This window comes from Poecilia mexicana, unplaced genomic scaffold, assembly GCF_051168715.1.
Source record: "Poecilia mexicana isolate PSO_F unplaced genomic scaffold, ASM5116871v1 scaffold_15, whole genome shotgun sequence".
Lineage (NCBI taxonomy): Eukaryota > Metazoa > Chordata > Actinopteri > Cyprinodontiformes > Poeciliidae > Poecilia > Poecilia mexicana.
This window is the reverse complement of record NW_028263384.1, coordinates 20523067-20542776: the sequence shown is the minus strand read 5'-3', so window position 1 is coordinate 20542776 and position 19710 is coordinate 20523067. Positions and strand designations below refer to the sequence as shown.

General features: G+C 39.8%; 1 protein-coding gene across 1 annotated transcript in view; it reads left to right on the top strand.

Moving 5' to 3' along the window:
- Positions 1-18768, top strand: part of foxn2a (forkhead box N2a) — a 29355-nt gene extending 10587 nt beyond the window's left edge. Inside the window, exons 2-6 of the mRNA XM_015009902.2 lie at positions 3962-4539; positions 12557-12681; positions 12841-12890; positions 13451-13519; positions 14840-18768. Coding sequence (XP_014865388.1) covers positions 3976-4539; positions 12557-12681; positions 12841-12890; positions 13451-13519; positions 14840-15264 — 1233 coding nt within the window. The 5' untranslated portion in view covers positions 3962-3975 and the 3' untranslated portion in view covers positions 15265-18768. The remainder of the gene's footprint in view (positions 1-3961; positions 4540-12556; positions 12682-12840; positions 12891-13450; positions 13520-14839) is intronic.
- The last annotated feature ends 942 nt before the right edge of the window (positions 18769-19710 follow it).

The window sequence follows — 19710 nt, the reverse complement described above, 5'->3', positions numbered from 1 at the left end:
TAAAAGTATTATTAAAATCTATAAAATGATCAAACAAATTTTATTTAAAAGTGCAGTAATGAATTCTTATGCTGCAATCTTATCCTGGCATATTTATTGGGAGAGTTATATGTATTATTAGACGTAAACAAAAATCTAGAATAAACTTCTTAAGTAGTAATTCTTATATGATTATTGCACAGAATAATGTTCCTTTTTCTCATTTTGCTCTTCATAGTAGTAATGGAATTATAACTCTGTAGATTCCCAATTGCTCTTTAAATATTTCCATGATTTCTATTTCTATTTCTATTTCTAAACAGGCAAATAATTCTTCCTTCAGTCAGTCTCAGTCAGTTGGTCTTTATTTATTGAGCACTTATCAAACTGTGAGGGTGACAATCAGACAAAAACAAGGAAAAACAGAAACAACAATGACTAAGAGCTAATGAGTTAAGCAAAGATTAATATGTGGTGCAAGTACAGAAAACCTCAAATAAACAGAGGTTATATAACTTTAAAGGACAGAGGAAATGTTTGTGTGAAGATGAAGAACAAGAAAACATCAGAAATGGACAAAAATGTGCATCGATTTTAATGAGAGATTTAATTTGATTGATTGATTGAAATTAAATCCACAAATATTTAAAGGAAACAAGAACCAAAACACTAAAGACCGGGAACATCTTCCACATTAAATGTGATGGGCTAAAACAATTAATGACTGACGCTTCCTAAGACAAACTTTATAGCATACAGATCATCAGTTTAGGCTTTACTCTACTCGTATTCACAGGACCTTATACCATAGGAAGGATGTGATGAAGCATATTTAGCGGTCTAGAAACATGAACCTTTTAAAAACCTTGATTGAACCTTGATACAGGCAAACCACTCATGTCCACCACAGTTGTACCTTCAAACTTCACTGAAACTCTTAAACAGTTTAAGAGTTTTTAGTAAATAGCAATTGAACTGATTATTTTCATTGTCCCTTCTCTTTTTTTTTTTCTCTCACTGATGTATAAATGGAAATATATGTAGCTGTCTTACATTAAATCTCAAGTAAACATTTGGCATGTGCTCAAAAACCTACCATCTATGTGCTTTTTAAGAAAATAAGTAAGATGACTCATCTCAGGGGTTTATGATGACACTACAAAAGACCTCTATTCGTAGTCTACAGTTGTTTTCAGAAGCTCAAATGATATTTTTTGTTTGAGTCTGGGGACTGGTAGATCTTTTTACTGGTTGCAAATTAAATCAGAAAGAAGAAGCTGTCTTGTGGAGGGATATCTGTGTTGTTGAGCAGATATTTTCCTGTGACACTAACAGGCAGTCCTCATGCTGCCTGACATATCTGCTTGCTCTACTTTGCTGAGAGCTGTGATTCATCACAGACTGGAAAACCTACCCAGCCTTTCTTCCTACCACTTGTTCTCTTTGTTGTAGTTGTTGTTCTTTTGTTTTTTTTTTAGTCTTTGGACTTCATTTTTTCCAGTTTAGTGTAGAATCTTACTTATTACTATTGTCTTCGCTTCCTTTGTTCAGGTGGCTTCTCCATTTGTCTTTGGGAACTTAATAGGCTCTTTTTAGTTAGTGAGCAAAATTGCAGAAGTGAATGCAGTGCAATAGTATAATTCTGTTGTGCAATACTTAACGGATAAAGAGATGGACTAAGGGTACATGTTGGAGACAACAACTTAAAAGAAGCAATATGCTTTATTAATAAAGACATGAAAACAACACATGATTTTAAGGCAAAAGAAACCAGATTAGAAAATTATTCTTAATCTGAGTCGAACAAATCTGCTCAGTGAGAGTCGATGGTTTATTCTGTAAAAGCACTAATGCCTCCCCTTCGCCCCCCCCATCCTCGTTGACTGGCTTTTACAAACTGATTTATGTGTATGCTCACTCCCTCTCCTGTCTCTGACACACACTCTTGAGTTTGACCCAATTCTTATCCTATCTCAGAAATGAAAGACATGGCTATCCACCGCACACGGTGTGCCTTTACCGACTTCAGCCCAGATCCACAACCTCTCAGACCCCCCCAGGAAGAACGATAACGGATCACGACGTTGACTATTGGTTTAAATGGGGGAGGGGAGTGGAAGGGTCCACAGTCATCATCTGTGTTGGTGTTAGCCAGCGTGGATTACTTATTTTCTTACTGACTCTTGTTTATGGGATTTCTGCTCATGTTGAAGGGATGACATGGTTGTCATGGTGACAACCAGGACATAAAGCTTGTTGTGAGCCGAGACAAAGAGTGAGCTCTTTATGCTCTTGGCCTCACTAAGCAGTGTGCTAAGCCATCACTTATGGTCTATGGTTTTAAAAAATTAGCAACTAGAGATAAACTGATCAGAATGTTTGAGCACATATACAGGCTGTAGTTTAATTTGCGGCACCGATTTTAGTTAATTACGAATTCTCTATAAGAAGAATGGAGAAAAAACCCCACATTATTCCAAAAATACTCTCACTGCTGAGTGGTCCTTAATTATTTATGTTAAGAGCAGAGGCGACAACATGCTGGGTGTGGAGAGAGAAGTTGCCGTACCTTGGGGATTCACACTATTTTAGAGGAAAAACTAAATCATTTAGTCCTGTATTACGAGATTTCTTGACCCTCCATGTTAGGTGACACTATGGGTGGATCGTGTCACCTTAGAAGGATGAAATTGGGCTGCTTTTATCAACTCTATTATGACTTTGTGTATTAAGCTCTCTGTTGCTCTCTGGCAGCCTCAATGAGGCACAAAAATGTCTCTCACTTTTGTTTCCCGTTTCCTAAACCAAGCGCTCAAATAGCCTAATTCAGTTTTCATGTGTTGCTACCTTTGAGCCTTCTTCCCTCAGTCGTGGAATCTACAGAAAAGAGTGTTGCTGTTGATGCTACCTTATGATGCTAAGCTATAGCATGTTCACTGATCAAAAGAAGATCGGATTGAATGAAGATTGATTGATTCCAGGCCAGTTTCTCTGTATATCTTTATAATAAATACCCAATAATGCAAGGTATCCTGTCTCCAGTAGTCATTAGACAAGAGGTGGGATGCACCCGGGACAGTTTGCCAGTTCATCACAGGAAAACATAAATATACACAGGAGAAACAACCAAAATTTTGAGAAGACGCATGCAGAAGGAGAACTTGCAAAGTCTGTGGAGAGTTAGGATTCAAACCCAGGACCTTCTTGCTGCAAGACGACAGTACTACCAACTGTGGCAATATACAGCTCCTCAATAATACAGTATCTATGTACTAGTTTCCCCCCTTTACACTCTTTACTAGATGTGCACCAATGAAAAGCTTGGATAAGATCTATGCTGTTTTACATATCCTGCTTCCGTCTCTGCCATTCTCAAGTGTCATTCTCTAAGTAAGGGTACTTGGCTGGGATTTGCTAATGATAAATCACTGCTAAGGTTGAATTTCTTTGTGCCGTTAAATGGCTGATGGTCTGCAGCCTTTTTATGCTACTTAATCTTGCATGCAACTAATTGAGACTTGATCCTCGCTGAATGCTGAGCAGTTTTTAAGAGCCATCCACTCTGTAAGATGCAGGCCTGCAGTGACTGGATGGTCTCCTGCTCATTTACACATAATGAGCAGCTGAATCTTGACTGGAAATGAGGTGGGTGTTGAGGAGTGGAGCCTTAAGTCAGTTCAGTTGCTTGAGATGGTGTCCTCAATGGTCCTCCATGAGAGTTGAGAGGAGATGGGGGGAGCTGAGAGGCTTTTATCGTTCTATCCAGGCATGAGGAAGAGGGAGAAATCCAAGAAGTGCAGCAGAGACAGTTTTGAGGGATGGGCTTCTAGGAAAGCCCATCCCTCGGCTTTTCTAGAAGCCGAGGGATGGGCAAATGATGCGCCTTGAAAGGGCGCATCATTTGAAAGTGTAGCATACAGTTGTCTGAGCTCTTGCTTTCAGATTGTTTCAACTCTTAACAACCTCTCTCTTGTTTCTCCAGACCTCTTTGGTTTAATGGGTCCAATCATTGGGATGTCACCAGATAAGAAAACGGAAATTCCGGGTATGCAAGAAGAGCGGACGGGACTCAGAGGTGTCTGCGGTGTGGGGACCCTGCCTGAGGCGGAGTGCGCATCCAGTCCACTGGCGACGAGCGTGGATCGCGCTTCAGGTGCAGAGGATGAGGAGCTCACCAACCTCAACTGGCTCCACGAGAACCTGCTCCAGAACTTCACTCTCGGGGGCCCAGAAGCTCAGACAAGTGGCAGCCCCCTGTTTGACATTGAAGGAGACTACAAACAAAACCAGGGCCCTTCGTCGTCCTCGTCATCTTCATCGCAAAACAGGGGCCGGGAACGGGACTCGCTGAAATCTAAGCCCCCTTTCTCGTTTTCCCTCCTCATCTACATGGCTATCGAGCAGTCTCCCAGCAAGTCTCTGCCCGTTAAAGAAATCTACGGGTGGATTCTGGAGCACTTCCCTTACTTCTCCAACGCTCCCACAGGCTGGAAGAACTCAGTTCGTCACAACTTGTCTCTAAATAAATGCTTCCGCAAGGTTGACAAGAGCTTGGGAAAGGTAGGTCAGGAAGGTGTTCCTTCTGATTTTAGGAGACTGGGAAGTGAATTTGTTTTTGTAATTCAATGCAAAAACTGTAACTAACATGCGATATAATATATGTGTAATATTATTAGTTTGAGTCAGTTTAGATTAGGAACAGCTTTAGTTGTCCCTCAGCGGGGAAATTCGAGTGTGACGGCAACATCAAGATATGTAGGTTCACACAAAAAAGTTCCAGAAGTGTTAAAAAATTATATAAAGAACAAGATTAATTAACAGTAACAACAATAATAGTAAAAAATACTGTACTCAGTTATAAAATATAGAAGCTATGCAGTTATTAGAATAGAAAAACTCTACTCATGATCCAGTTGGATGACTTTCTTTTTTTTATTTACATATTGTGCATGTGTATTCAACTTAAAAAAAACTAACTTGATGATTATGTTAAAATGGCTTTATTACCTACAGTGTCAGTCAGCTGAAAAGTATGTCCATTTAGACCATTGACCTCAAACTGCAGTCCTCACGGGTTCGAGTCCTGTAACCTCCCTTGACCCACACACTTGAATTAAAAGCTGAAATTGCCTCACCAGCAGCTACAATGATCAAATATTAGAGCCAGGTGTGCTGAAGCAAAGCGACGTCAAAATGTTGGAGGACACCGGCTCCTAAGGACAGGTGTATGAGACCACTGACGTACACAATATGGACCCAACCCTTGGCTGGGGCTCCTTTTGCTTGCCTGCTTTGTTTTGCAGACACACTGGGAAGCTGTGTCGTTTGTACCGAGCTCATCGAGTTTAGAACGAGTTTGTTTGCCGGCTGTTCATGCAGAGCGATACCAAGGTCATTACAGCAGGTGTCGGTGCTTTTTGCAGTGGGGGGAGGAGCCAAGTCCTGCTGGAAGAAGTTAGAAGAAGTTAGCGTCTCCATGAAAGATGTCACCAGAGAGGATTAAGCAGATGTCTGAGCTGACTTAGAATTTAATAAAACAAAACATAGTAGAGCAACCAGCAGATAACATGACTCCCCAAATCACCTGACTTACAAATGCCTGTGTGTGGGAGACTCCTGAATCATCGACTCCAGCTGTAGTCGTCTGGAATGCCTGTCAAACCTTTGGATGGGCTTTGCTTCACCGTTTCCCCAAGGCTACGTTTGTCACTGTTGCTTGTGTGTCACTTTAACTTTGATACAGTGTCCAGCTTTTCCAACAGTAACCTTCTGAGGCCGTTCGTCATTAAGTTGTCATTGTTTGCTGGACAGCTGTCAAACAGCAGTCTTCTTCATGATTGGGTAATCTGGAGGTGTCCAAACCTTTTGGCCTGGGGCCCAAAACTGGCAAATTTAAACTACTGGCGGAAATTAAAAATGAAAAAACTTTATTGAGGTTTTTAGTTTTACCTGCTCAATAATAAATACTTTTTAAAATGAAATATGTATATCGTTATAGATCCAAAGCATAAAAAAGTTCTTGAATTGTTGGCTTGTTAAAAAAAAAAAAAAAAAAAGAAAAACGGACAATTTCCAAATCTTCTGGGCCACAGTTTGGACACCACTGATGTAGACCATAGCAAACATTTCAGTATTAAAAGTTATTATTTTGGTCTCATGTGCTGTTCACATTTTTTGTGGAAATAACTTTGTGGTTTTAGCTAGCTTAAACCACAATCATTAGTATGGTTGTTTTCATCGGGAGTGCGGCACCTTAGACTTGGGGTATGTTGCAGCAGCACTAAGCTGCAGCGCAGCTCCTGTGGCAGAGTACTGAGCTTTGACGCAGCTGCGGGGACCTCTGTGACTTTGTTACGATAAGAGTGGAATCCAGTCAAGGTTGCAGATACTCCTACAGAGGAAATGCAAACACAGCACACTAATAAAGGATGTTATCTCCTGAAGCACCTCAAGGTAGTGCAACTATTTTAGTAGGAGGGAAATGTCCAGCAGTTGAACTGATAGACGTCAAATTTAGGGAAGGAAGCAACTGAGACATGCTGCAGCAGCAGTGTTTGTGTGTTAAAGTTGATGATGGTTATTTAACATGCATTCTTGCTTGAGAAAATAACCATAACTTTTCTGGCAAACAAAATTTAAATTTTTGAGAGAAAACTTAACAGATCAGAACATGAAGGAGATCTTGTAATCTAGACATGTTGTAAAGCCCAAAAGTAGGAGAGCACTGCAATGAAAAGGAAAGCTCTGGGAAATTAAAGTTGCCTTTATGCTGCTACACATCATATTTTTGTCCATTATGACAGCAGAAATAGTAATAGTAAATAAAGGGCTGCAGTTTATTTTAAGGTTTATATGTTTTGTTTGTGCATAATGTTTTTGGAGTAGCTTGGATTTAAAAAAAAAAAAAAAAAGCCATATTCATATTTTAAAGCAATAATGCTGGTTTTGTGATGAAATCTGATTCATGGTTTTGTACACTTGATGTTTAACTTTCGTAATTTTAAAACACAGTTAAGACTAAATGATTGAGATGCTATGAATGCAAGCTAATGTTATCTTGTAAATTAGAAGTAGAAAAAGTTACATATTTCTTCCCATTTTATTGTCTTTCGTTGGCGGTCCACTTCTCTACTACAGATTGCCTTGTTTTTTATTTTCTGTTTGTATTTTTGCTGTACAGCTTCAATTCAGTTGACGGATACAATACAGATTACGACACAAAGTAATTATAAAGTGAAGGGGAAATGATTTGTGGTTTTTCAAGTTGTTTTCTGTGTTAAGTTCTGAAAAGTGTGGTTTGTATTCAGCCCCCCTGACTCAGTGCTTTGCTGAACCACCTTCTGCTGCAGATACATTTGCATGTCTTTTGTAGAGACTGAATTTTTGGCCTGTTCTTCTTTGCAAAGTTCATCAAGCTCAGTCAAATTAGAATTGGTGTGTTTAAAATAACAATCTTCCTACAAATTCTGAATTAGAAATGGGTCTGGACTTTTACTGGCAAATGAGGTAGCCTACATTAGTGTAGTTAGCTTGTGGCAAACTGGAAACAGGCTCATCGAATTTAAAAAGGTAAAAATGGATGCCCTCTAATTTGTAATGAATTTTTTCTTTAAAATTATTAAAACACTGAAAATGATTGACTTGTGTTAATCCACACAGTTTTGTAACATCTAGTTGCAATGTTGCTCCTCGTATAGTTTACACAGTGGTTCCCATTCTTTGAAACATTCAGACTAGGGCTGCAACTATTGATTATTTTAGTAATCGATTATTCTGACGATATTTCGATTAAATGGATAAAGAAATTGGCACATTCCTCAGAGTAATTATTTAACCACTTCAGCCTTTTTAATATAGTAGATATACATTAAAAGATGTGAATAATAAAATAATAATGTTATGACAAAATGATAGTTATTTTTAAAATAAAAACATTTTGTTGCCTAAAATGCAATAACATAGCATTCCTTTAGCATATTTGTAGCAAAGGATTCATTTGCAGTTTAAAAAATTAATTCTGACATCAACATGTGAAAAGTTCAGCCCTTTCTGCTTTACTTAACATTAATACAGTGTAGTGCTGATCAGCTGGAACAACTGAATAAGTGCTTAATAGGAGATTTTTCTTGACAGAATTTGAACTTGATGAAACTAAAGCTTTGCTACCTGACTAGCTCTGTGTAGAATATATTTACAGACAAAAATATATATTTTTTTATCTTAATTCCAAAATGTGTATATTGTTGTACAGTTTTGGCTTAATTACTGCAATGAGGGTGTGGTTATTTCTGCAATGGGCTTTTTTTATATCTGTTTACTCCAGTTAACGATTAATCAATTACTAAATTAGTTGACGATTATTTCAGTAATCGATTTGCCACGATTAATCCGATTAATCGTTTCAACCTTAATTGGAGCTACCCACCATTCAGATAATCGGACGTGGTTTCTGCAATGCTGTTCTATAATCTAGAAATTGCTTTACTACAGTTCATGTAGATGTTGGCGAGGGAGGATGGCTATGGCTGCCCTTTACTACTTTAACTCTATCACCAGCTAACTATGCGTCATTAACGTGACAAGATTTAAAACCTGGCAGTTTAACTTTCACCACGCCGCCAGGGTGATGCTGGGTGGGTGCAGCTTGAGCCAGGGGTGCCAGGGCCGTGTTTAGCCAACACCTGATCGTTTTCCCCACCTTGGGTGGAGACGGCTGCTCCGACTCTGTGAGTAACAATGTAGCGCAGCACAGGCTGCTCAGCATGCAGGTGCACAGTGTGAGTCCTTCGTCTGCTGAGACACCAGCACCAGTTTCACATGACACTAGCTGGTGGTTTTCGTTGCCATGGAGACATTTCCTTCTTCCTGCATCAGAGCCGGTTGGTAATCTGAGTCAAGGTTATTCTCCTCCTCCTCCTCCCCTCCCTCGCACTGTTCTCCCGTACCGGGCCCAGAATACGGCACTATCAGATAAAGTGGCACACAGTGCTCCTCTCATCACACTGGTTGTTGGCGCAACACAGTCACACTGACGCTTCCTGTTTGCTGAGACTGTCAGTGAATTCGTAGCCGGTGTTAGCAAATTTTCCACAGTTTGAGACTCAAAGAACCGTTGCTTGGACGGTTGTTCAAAAACTGGCGTTAAATTTTTGCTTCTGTGAGTAATTAGTGGATGATTTCTTTTTATACAGAGCTGCACAGTTTTTTTTCTGTTTTTACTACAATGTGTTTCATTGTCGCTTATAATAGGAAAGTTTGACACAATTCATTTCCTGTATGAACCTGTCTGTCATTAACCAGTTACTTTTACTTTCTCACTTCAATAAGTGAAGTGAAAATTATTCATATGCTTGCATAATTCAATGTATTTATTAGGATTTTGAGATATCAAAAAAAAGCAGTTTTTAAACAATTAAATAACTTCTTAACAATAATGAATCGCTTTGACTCCTTCCAGTCTGGTTTTCGTGCTCACCACAGCACGGAGACGGCCCTTGTAAAAGTGTTCAATGACATCCATATAAACACAGACTGTGGGAGAACCACAGTGCTGGTTCTGTTGGACCTCAGTGCAGCTTTCGACACTGTTGACCATGACATTTTACTGAATCGACTGGAGAGTTGGGTCGGACTCTCTGGTCCAGTGCTCAACTGGTTTGAATCTTACATAAAGAACAGGAATTTCTTTGTTTCAATTGGAAACTTCTCATCAGAGAGGTCAAAGGTCACATGTGGGGTACCCCAAGGCTCAATCCTAGGACCCCTTCTTTTCAATATTTATATGCTCCCGCTGGCTCAGGTTATAGCAGGAAATAGGATTAGCTACCATAACTATGCGGATGATACACAGCTCTACATCACGATGTCACCAGGTGACTCTGAACCCATCCAATCACTGAACAGATGCTTAGATCAGATAAATGTGTGGATGGGCCAAAACTTTCTCCAGCTGAACAGAAACAAAACTGAAGTTATTATCTTTGGACCTAAAGAGGAACGAACTAGAATCAATGCTCAGCTTCAGTTATTACAACTGAAAACCAGGGATCAGGCCCGAAACCTGGGAGTAGTGATGGACTCTGACTTGAACCTTCAGAGCCACATAAAGACAGTCACAAAGTCGGCCTTCTATCACCTGAAGAACATCTCCAGGATTAGAGGACTAATGTCTCAGCAGGATCTAGAGAAACTCATCCATGCGTTTATCTTTAGCCGTATTGATTACTGCAACAGCGTCTTCACAGGTCTGACTAATAAATCAATCAAACAGCTGCAGCTGATCCAGAACGCTGCTGCTCGCGTTCTCACTAGAACCAGGAAGACAGAGCACATAACACCAGTTTTAAAGTCCCTACACTGGCTCCCTGTAGCTCAAAGAATAGACTTTAAAATACTGTTGTTAGTTTATAAATCACTGAACGGTTTAGCACCACAATACATTAAAGATCTGTTATTGCTGTACCAACCATCTAGACCCCTCAGATCTTCTGGTTCTGGTCTGCTCTGCATCCCCAGAACCAGAACCAAACGAGGAGAAGCAGCATTCAGTTTCTATGCACCACGGATTTGGAACAAACTTCCAGAAAACTGTAAAACAGCTGAAACACTGGGTGCCTTTAAATCTCAACTTAAAACCCACCTGTTTACAGTTGCTTATGGCAATTGATGCCTTCTATGTATTTGCGAGTGACTGGGAGTCATTGCGCGTATATAAAACCCTGTAAATTCTAGACTAACAGGTAACCAATTAATGCACAAAATCCGCGTAGGACAGCGAAAGTCCTAGCGCAAAATTTTTGCGAAACAGGCGGACGGAGCCTGGTGCTGCAAGGCTGGAGGCCTTGTCCTGTTAGGCTGTGATTTTATTATCTTTTTATTACTTTCTTTTTCTTTCTCACTGTTTAACCCTGTAAATTCTAGACTAACAGGTAACCAATTAATGCACAAAATCCGCGTAGGACAGCGAAAGTCCTAGCGCAAAATTTTCGCGAAACAGGCGGACGGAGCCTGGTGCTGCAAGGCTGGAGGCCTTGTCCTGTTAGGCTGTGATTTTATCTTTTCTTTTTATCTTTTTATTACTTTCTTTTTCTTTCTCACTGTTTAAAATTATGTAAAGCACTTTGAAATGCCTTGCTGCTGAAATGTGCTATACAAATAAAATTTGATTTGATTGATTGATATGTAGAGCATAACTATGAACACTTTATACATGACAATTTTAAAGTACGGTCTTTCTGATACTTCTAAATGAAATCTTTTATCTAAATTGCCAGATGTGTGTAATTTGATCTCAGTATATACACAGTTGTTCTGTGAAGACCTCAGAGGTTTTCAAGGAACATTAGAGGACAAACAACATCTTGAAGACAAAGGAACACAACAGACAGCTCAAGGATAAAGTTGCGGAAAAATTCAAAAGTAGGTTTAGGCTATAAAATTATGTCCTAAACTTTAAATGTCTCAGGAGAACTGTTTGATCCTTCTTCTGAAAATAGTCCGGCACAAATCCAAATCTACCAGGGTTGGCCCAGAACTCCTAACATTCAGCCTCGAGCTAGAATGGAGTGGTTTAATTCTAAGCATGTTAATGTGGCAGAATGGCCTAGTCAAAGTCCTGAGGATTCATAAATTCTTTTGGAAAGAAGAATGTGTAAAATTCCATTCTCGTTATGCAGGCCACGCTTCTCAAGTTTTTAATTGTACGTCTGTTGATTATTCTGGCAATCCATTAACTGGGCAAAAAATTTGTACATGATTTTTTATTTAACCACTGAAGCCTTGTTGTTCAGTATTAGAAATACATTAAAAGATGCAGATAAACAAATAATTCAGTTCCTTTTGTAATGAGAAAGTAAACATTGTATTGACTTAAAATGCATTCCTTTACCGAACACTTGATCATTTGTAGCAAAGGAGGCATCTGCAGCAAAATTATATATATATTTCTAACATGAACATGTGAACAGCTCAGCTCTTTCTGCTTGCCTTAACTTTAATAGCATAGGACTAATCGCAATACTTGGATAACAAAAGGTGCTTAATTGGAGATTTTTTTTTACAAAATCTGAAACAGGTGAAGCTAAAAATATGCCACTAGAACAGTTCTGGGTTTTGAACATATTTACAGATAAACATTTTATTAATCTAAAATACAATATATTTTATTATATTGTAGGGTAGCCCTAACTCTTGAATCCTTGAATATATTTTATGCACAGCTTTGGCTTTATTACTGCTCTGACTGTGTTGTTCTTTCAGCAAATAGCCTGCTTTTGAGTTTGTATACTCCAGTTAACGATTAATCGATTACTGAACTAGTTGACTTTGATTTCAACATTCGATTAATCAAGATTAATTATGATTAATCAAAATACACTGCGGTTTGTGTGTGTGACAAAATGAAGGGTTAGGAATACTTTGGGAAGGCACTGAAACAGTAGATTTAGGGCAACATCTCCAATAATCATCAGCTTTTTAGATAAGCAACACTGATTCCTTGTGAATGAAAGATTTCAGGTTAGCAAGGATTGCTATAGCACTGAATGATTCAACTGGATGCATTTCTTTTGTCCTGCAGGCCAATGGGAAAGGTTCCCTCTGGTGTGTTGACCCTGAGTATCGTCCCAACCTAATCCAAGCTCTCAAGAAGCAGCACTTCCCAGCTGCACATGCCTTCTGCACGCCACCCGCCTCCCCGCCCAGGTAAACTGCCATCAGCTGCTGCGTTACAGGAAACCGGCGTCATAAATCACAGAAGTGGCTCAAACAACCGCGTTTGTATCAGAGTGGGCCTTTTTGAATCTCTGCTCCTCAGACTCGACATCTGAGCCTCAGTGTGTGTGTGTTGTTTGTGTGTTGCAGTGCCTCCTCACCTCCTCGCCATCTCTTTCTACAAGGCTGCTCATTCAAAGGTGAGGATGAACCCAACTTCATTCCTGTTTGTGGCGCTTTATCCGAAATGTTAAAATCAAATGACCATACATGTGTCCAGAGTTCAGCATGTGCTTGTGTTTGCATCGTCATGATTTTTGTCCAACATTCAGCATCTTATTTTATTTTTGCACTTCAGCTCTCAATCGATGTCACCCCCGTTTCCACAGCCAGCCCCCCCACTTCTTTTTAGCTTCTTGGATTTGTAACCTTGACGACAAGCAGAGGTTTTGCTGGTGCTCAGTGTCGAGCACTCAGTCTCAGTGTAATCATTAATAATTTAGAGCTGCAGAAGTGAGCTATGAGGCTTTCAGACACGTTGTCAGGTCTGGAAAGATCAGATGCGCTCTTACTGTTGGTGGGTGTTGGTTTTTTTTGGGGCTACTTGGGTTTTTCACCCGATTTACACTGATGGGCTCTCCCTGCTCATTGTGTGAAATTCCTGAAGGATTCCTTGTCATCCCAGTCCTAGTAGAGTTGCCATTCTTCCATGCTTCCATGGCTTAGGATTGACCATCGTGCATGTTTTCTCCTCTTCCAGAGTCTGACATTGATGCTGCCACTGCCATGATGCTCTTAAACTCTGCCCCTGGGCACCACGTTGACCCATGTAAGAGAATCCACACTCATACTTTTTGGTTTTTGATCTCCTGCCTCTTTCATACCACCCTGTCATTGCTTTCTTTTTATGTTGCTTCTTTGGTCGGTTTATGTGCTTTTATATGTCTGTATCTGTTTAAACAAGTTTCTGGTTCTCACTCCGGGAATAACTGACTAATGTGACTTTCATAAGAAGAATATTTTGACGTTTAGTCTGCTTACAGAACCGGTCAGAAGCTGATCAGCACACACGATGTTCACTATTACAAACCAATGTTTATTTAAATATCGATCAGTGGTTTCCAGTCCTGGTCCTCATGATCAACTGTCCTTTCATTAGAGGTTTCTCTGCTTCCAATGAATGAATTACCTCCTCAACATTACACTAACAGCTTTGCAATTAAACATATAGTAATAACAATAATAATAATGCATTTTATTTGTCAGCCCCTTTCAAAACACCCAAGAACACTTTACAAAATAAAAACACAAATTAAACAGTAAAGAAATGGCTACAAAGACACAAAACCACAAAGTAACTACACAGTTAAAGCGACAAGGCTAACTTGAACAGATGAGTTTTGAGTTGTGCTTTGAAGGTCAGAAGAGAGTCAATATTACAGATATCAGGGGTAAGAGCGTTCCAGAGTTTGGGAGTAGAGTAAGAGAAGGTTCTTTTCCCCGTGGCGATGAGGCGGACAAGAGGCACACTGAGGTGGATGGAAGAGGAAGAACCAAGGGAACGTGGATGGGTGGTGATGTGCAGAAGATCACACAGATAAGGAGGGGCAGGGTTGTGGATTGCCTTGAATGTAAACAACAGGATTTTAAATTGAATTCTGAATGAAACGGGAAGCCAGTAAAGTTGTTGCAAAATTGGAGCGACGTGGTGAAATGTAGCCGTTTTGGTAACGATGCGAGCAGCAGAGTTTCGAACCAGTTTTTATTTAAGTCAGGTGTGTGGAGGCAAAGAAACACCTAAAACATGGATGTTTAAATAACGTTTATATTTTCTGCACAGTTTTGACTTAATTACTAGTATACTGTTCTTTCAGCATCTGACCTTTTTCTGAGTCTGTTTATTCCAGCTAGCGATTAGTCGAGCACTAAATTAGTTGATGATCTTTTCAGTAATTGATTAGTCACGATTAATGCAATTAATGGTCTCCAACTTGGGTTTTCCTCTTCGGATCAGGACAAACCTGACATCTGCTTTATACTCTGACCATAAATAACACAATCAGACCCGGCTGGGTTTGATTCCTGCTTTTCGTTTCTCCAGGATGCCACCATGAAGTGTATTCAGCATGTCACTTACTCCTCTGTTCAGGTAACTCCGATGGCCCGCTGGACCTCTCCCGACCCGACTCTGTCCTGGTGAGCAGCGATCCGAAGCAGGACCATAACTACAGCAGCGCAGCCCTGCAGCGCTGCTCATCCCGCTCCTCCTCCTCCTCCCTCTCGTCCCTGGACGAAGGCGGCTGCGAGCGCAGCCAGTCTCGGCGCGCCGGCAGCGAGGGTTTCCACAGCGACGAGGACTCCGACCTCTGGGACGAGAGGGCCGTCCAGCAGACTTCTCGACGTCCGCCCGCCATCAAGTGGCCCATCAGCAAGCGACCCCGGCGCGAGGTCAAGCCGGAGCTGGACGAGGAGCTGAAAGAGGCGGCGGGGTCTTTGCTACACCTCGCCGGTATACGCAGCTGTACAGAGGGGTCCAAACGCACTGTCAAGAGCACAAAACTTAACAGGAAATGAAGTTCCCCTCGCTCCCGATAAGACTCCGGACCCTGTGAATCCTGACCCCTGGCCCCTGATCGTGTGTCCCAGTGTGCCTCCTTCTCCTCACCTGATCGTTCACTGGCCATTTTGAGCCTCTTTTGGTTGGGAGCGTCCTCGTCCAACTAACAAATGGCAATAGTATCGTTCACACAGGAGAACAAAGCCATATAGAGTAACTTCGGGGGGGTTGGGCGTTCGGGCTGTGGAGGACCATCGAGAAGACCCCTATCCAGAACGACCCGCCTGCTTTTTGTCAGATTTAGAAGACTGTGATTCAAGAATCTCTCTTTCAAAGACAAAAAACAGGGGGTAAAAAAAAAGCTGAAGGTTTTTATAACTCAAAGCGTTGCATGCTTCCTCCTCAAACTTGTATCCTCTTCCAAGTGAATCTATTTATGAAGCGAATGAGTGCATGTTTGTAACAGACAAAACCTAACCTCCTGGTGTTATCAGTTTCTCCTCTTTGTGCTAAATGATGACAAAAAAACCCAACAAAAAACAAAAGTAATGCCACTATTTGGAAAGCAACCCTCGCTCTTTGAATCCTCTTAAAAACATGCAATAATGAATCCACAACCTTAACTTTTTCACTCTTCTTTTCCATGACGGCGTCTTTCTTTCAGCCGAGCGTGCGAGTTTAGCTTTTCATTTAAGAAAAGGAACAGAGGAGTATTACGATGTTGGTATGCGATCCGTTTACTGCACACAAACCGTGGCTCCTTTTTTCAGGATGTGAAAATAGTATTTTTCTGCAACTGCCAAATTTAGTTGAGAACCTAGCAGCAGTTCTTTGTGCTAATTATTATTACCGTGTGAACACATATTTGGTGAACATCTGACTGCCACGCAATGCCAGATTCTTTGGTTGTCGCCCACAGATTTTATTGTGGCATCCCTGATTTCAACCTGATCCTGAGATGATGGCTCTAAAACAGCCGAAATCCGAAAGAGTGCCAGCATAAAACGATACATGCTCCTTCTGAAACGCAGCGCCCCGATTCCCCTCTGGGGATTTTGCACCTCGTTTTTCTTCTGAGGCAAACGAAAATTTGCAGCTTAAGAGTTTCAGTTTCTGCTATGAGATCCATTGATGGGAGACCGTAAGCAACGGGAAGGCTGCGTGGAGAGAGCGAAACTTTAACTTTACAGTCACTCCCGAGTTACTAAAGAGCAGTGCTGACCTCAGGGGCTGTCTGGCAGGGAGTGTTTCGTCGTTGCTCTTCCCGCTAGAACAAAAAACGGAAGTGCACACTCTCTCTTTGCAAGCTTGTAAAGCCGGTGTCAGCTGATTGTACGCAGCTCTCAGAAGGGAAGTTGTTGTGTTGGAGCTTTTAGGTCGGCTGCAGACCCACGGGATTCACGTCGGCCTGGGCAGGAATGATGGTCATTACCCGAAAACTCGGATGTTCACAGGAAAAGTCGGTAAAGCGTACGTGGTTGCTGCCAAACTTTTTTTTTTTTTTTTTTTTTTTTGTGCCACTGACTTCAAACAAAAGGGGGGTTATGGTCACTTTACAGATGCCTCTTAATAAATTAGAAAATCATCAAAAAGTTTATTTTAAAATTTCAATTTCAAAAAGTGGAGCATGTTTATTGGTTAATTTCACACAGAGATGTTTGATGTTAGATGTTTGCTTTTGCTCAAATAATGAAAACCCAGAATTCAGTTTCTCAGAAAATTACATAAAACCAGTGAATAAATGATTATTTTTCTGCTCTAAAATCTTGCTGAGGTGTTAAGGAATCCCAGCAGTCGTCAGCTTGTCTTGGCTTCACGACTCTCCCACGCCTGTGGTTATCGCTGCTGCTTATGCACCGCTTTCTACCACAGTTTCTCCTTCCACTCAACTTTCCATTACCATTCTAAGAAGCTGCAGAACTCTGCGAATGGCCAGCATTTCTCACGGTGACCTTTTCCTGACTGTCTGCTGGACAGCTGTCAAGTCAACAGTCGTTCCATGAATGTGTAACAAATTAATTATCTTTAATTATGAAATATTTACATATTCTGAGAAACTAAATTTTGGTGTTCATTAACTTAAACCATAATCTTCAAGATATAGATAGAAAAATAAGGTTTGAACATCACTCTGTGTCATAAAGCTGCATAACATGAATTCAGCTTTTTCATTTGAATTATTGAAATAAATACACTTTTCAGTGATATTTTAACTTATTGAGATGTGTCTGTAATTCCCTCGCTGCCACAGTGTAGTCAAGTTTTTAGTGGTAATGTTAAGAATCTGGTAATCTCTCCAGTTGTTTGCTTGTGTTTTTTTATTTTTTTATTTTTTTTTTTTTTTGCCACTTTAGACTTGGAGCCATTAATTGAGGTAAAATCTGTGGTTTCCAGAACTAATACCTGCATACACTGGTCTTGTTTAGCTGTGAAAAAAAAGAACAAATTATTTGTTCGTTAGTCATCACCTTATTTATAACTTTAATTTATGGGATATTCGAATGCATACTCTATCAAACACTGGTCATGTGAAAAAATGACTTAAGCACATTTCTTTTCTTTACTCTGTGAAGTCTGAGTATTTTTCCCTTGTTTATTTTACAGCAATACCCTTTTTTCTTGTTACAGTGATTACATATTTTGCCAATGTATAATGTCTTTTCAGCGGGTTTCTTTTCCTCAGTTTAACCATGACTGCCAGTTTTTTGTGTTTATGCTTTTTTTTTTTATTAAGCTGAATAGAAGCAGTGAATTCATGTTGAACCTGGGAGTTTTATTTTATATTATTTTATTTTTTTAGGTTGCCAAAACTGATGTACAGCAGGGGAGGTTGAATTACAAGCCGACTTGTTCCTCTCGTGCTGTAGAAATTCTCTGATGTTGATTCAGTAACTTTCACAATCCTCTCATGAATGGTTTGTCTTTAACTTTTTGTCAGAAATTAAAGATTAGTGGTCAGAATCAGATTAGACTCTCAGAGGGAAAATGACTTTTATGAGGTCCTGGGAATGTTTGGAAATATCACTGCAAAAACTGGATCACCTCGGCTAAAGCCAACCAGGCAGCTGCTGTTTGGAGAAAGGCTAACATTCGATTATAACAACAATTTCTAAGTAATTATGGAAAGATATGTCGAGTAAAAATCTCGTGTGCTGTAGCGTTTGCAGTTGGTCTAAAAGCAACCTTTGCAAAGCTGCCAGATAAGTTTTCACTCAACTTAAATGATTGGTTGCTTCATTGCTCATCGGCTGTTATTGAATATTGATTGTGATTTTTTTTTTTTATCATTATTATTTGTTGCAGTTCCTTTGGGTGTACTAATTCTTGCATTTGACAAAGCTGCCAACCCAGTATCAGTTCGTGTCTGTTGTCTGCCATGTCCATCGGACTGACACACCTTTTGTTTTTTTGTATGCTAACCTCTGTTGATAAAAATGTTTATAAGATTTATTTTCGCCAAAGATATGCAATTGCATTATATATGGTATTACAAAAATATTAATAAAATCCTGTTCTTGTTACGACTTGTTCCTGTTTCTCATATTTTACGTTATAAAAAGCAGACAAGAAGCTTCGGTGTCTCTGTATTTTGTCTCAACAACAACAAAGTTCAATGTACTTTATTGAGATTTTATGTAATAGACTAACACAAATAATTAATTGTGAAGTAGAATATATATTTTGTCAAATACCCAAACTGTGGTGTCAATATGTGTTTTAGTATGTTTTCTTGTTTTTGTTTTTTTTTTTTTTTTTTTTTTTTTTATTATACGTCTACCAGTTTTGCACATATTGAAACTTGAATGTTTGGCAATCCTGCAAAATTCAGTCAATTTCTAAGTCTAGATTCTCAACTGTGTAAAAACTCTGGGACACTAAAACAATAATTCATTTTGATCTGAATCACTCTATTGTAGCTACACCGTAAGCATTCTTTTTTTCACACTTTTAACAGGTTTAATTCCAGGATCAACTTATATTTATGTTATACATCTTCCCATAAGCTGATCCCACATTCATTGTTCCCACTGAAGCATCATGATGCTGCTACCACCATGTTTTAAAGTGAGAAAGGTGTGGTCAGGATGATTTCCTCCACACACAGAATTTTGCAAACACTCCAGAAACTTCAATTGTATTATCAGAACTGAGCAGAGCAACTTTTCTGCATGTTTTTTTGTGTGTGTGTTTTCAATACTAATAGTTTTTGTGCTGATATTCTTCCACCTCAACTGTGGATGTGCCCCAGCTCCATGTTGCAATGTAGTTGCATGCCACACTTTTTAGCTTTTTTCCCCTTTTCATTTCACAGTTCTGCACTTCTTGTGTCAATCCAACACACAAAATCCAGAGAGAATACAATGTTTGTTGTAACATATGAAAATGTTCAGATCAACTCTGCTACCTGTTTATAGCAACATCCTACTGCTGCTGGTTAGGATCAGCAGGTTGTTACACTACTT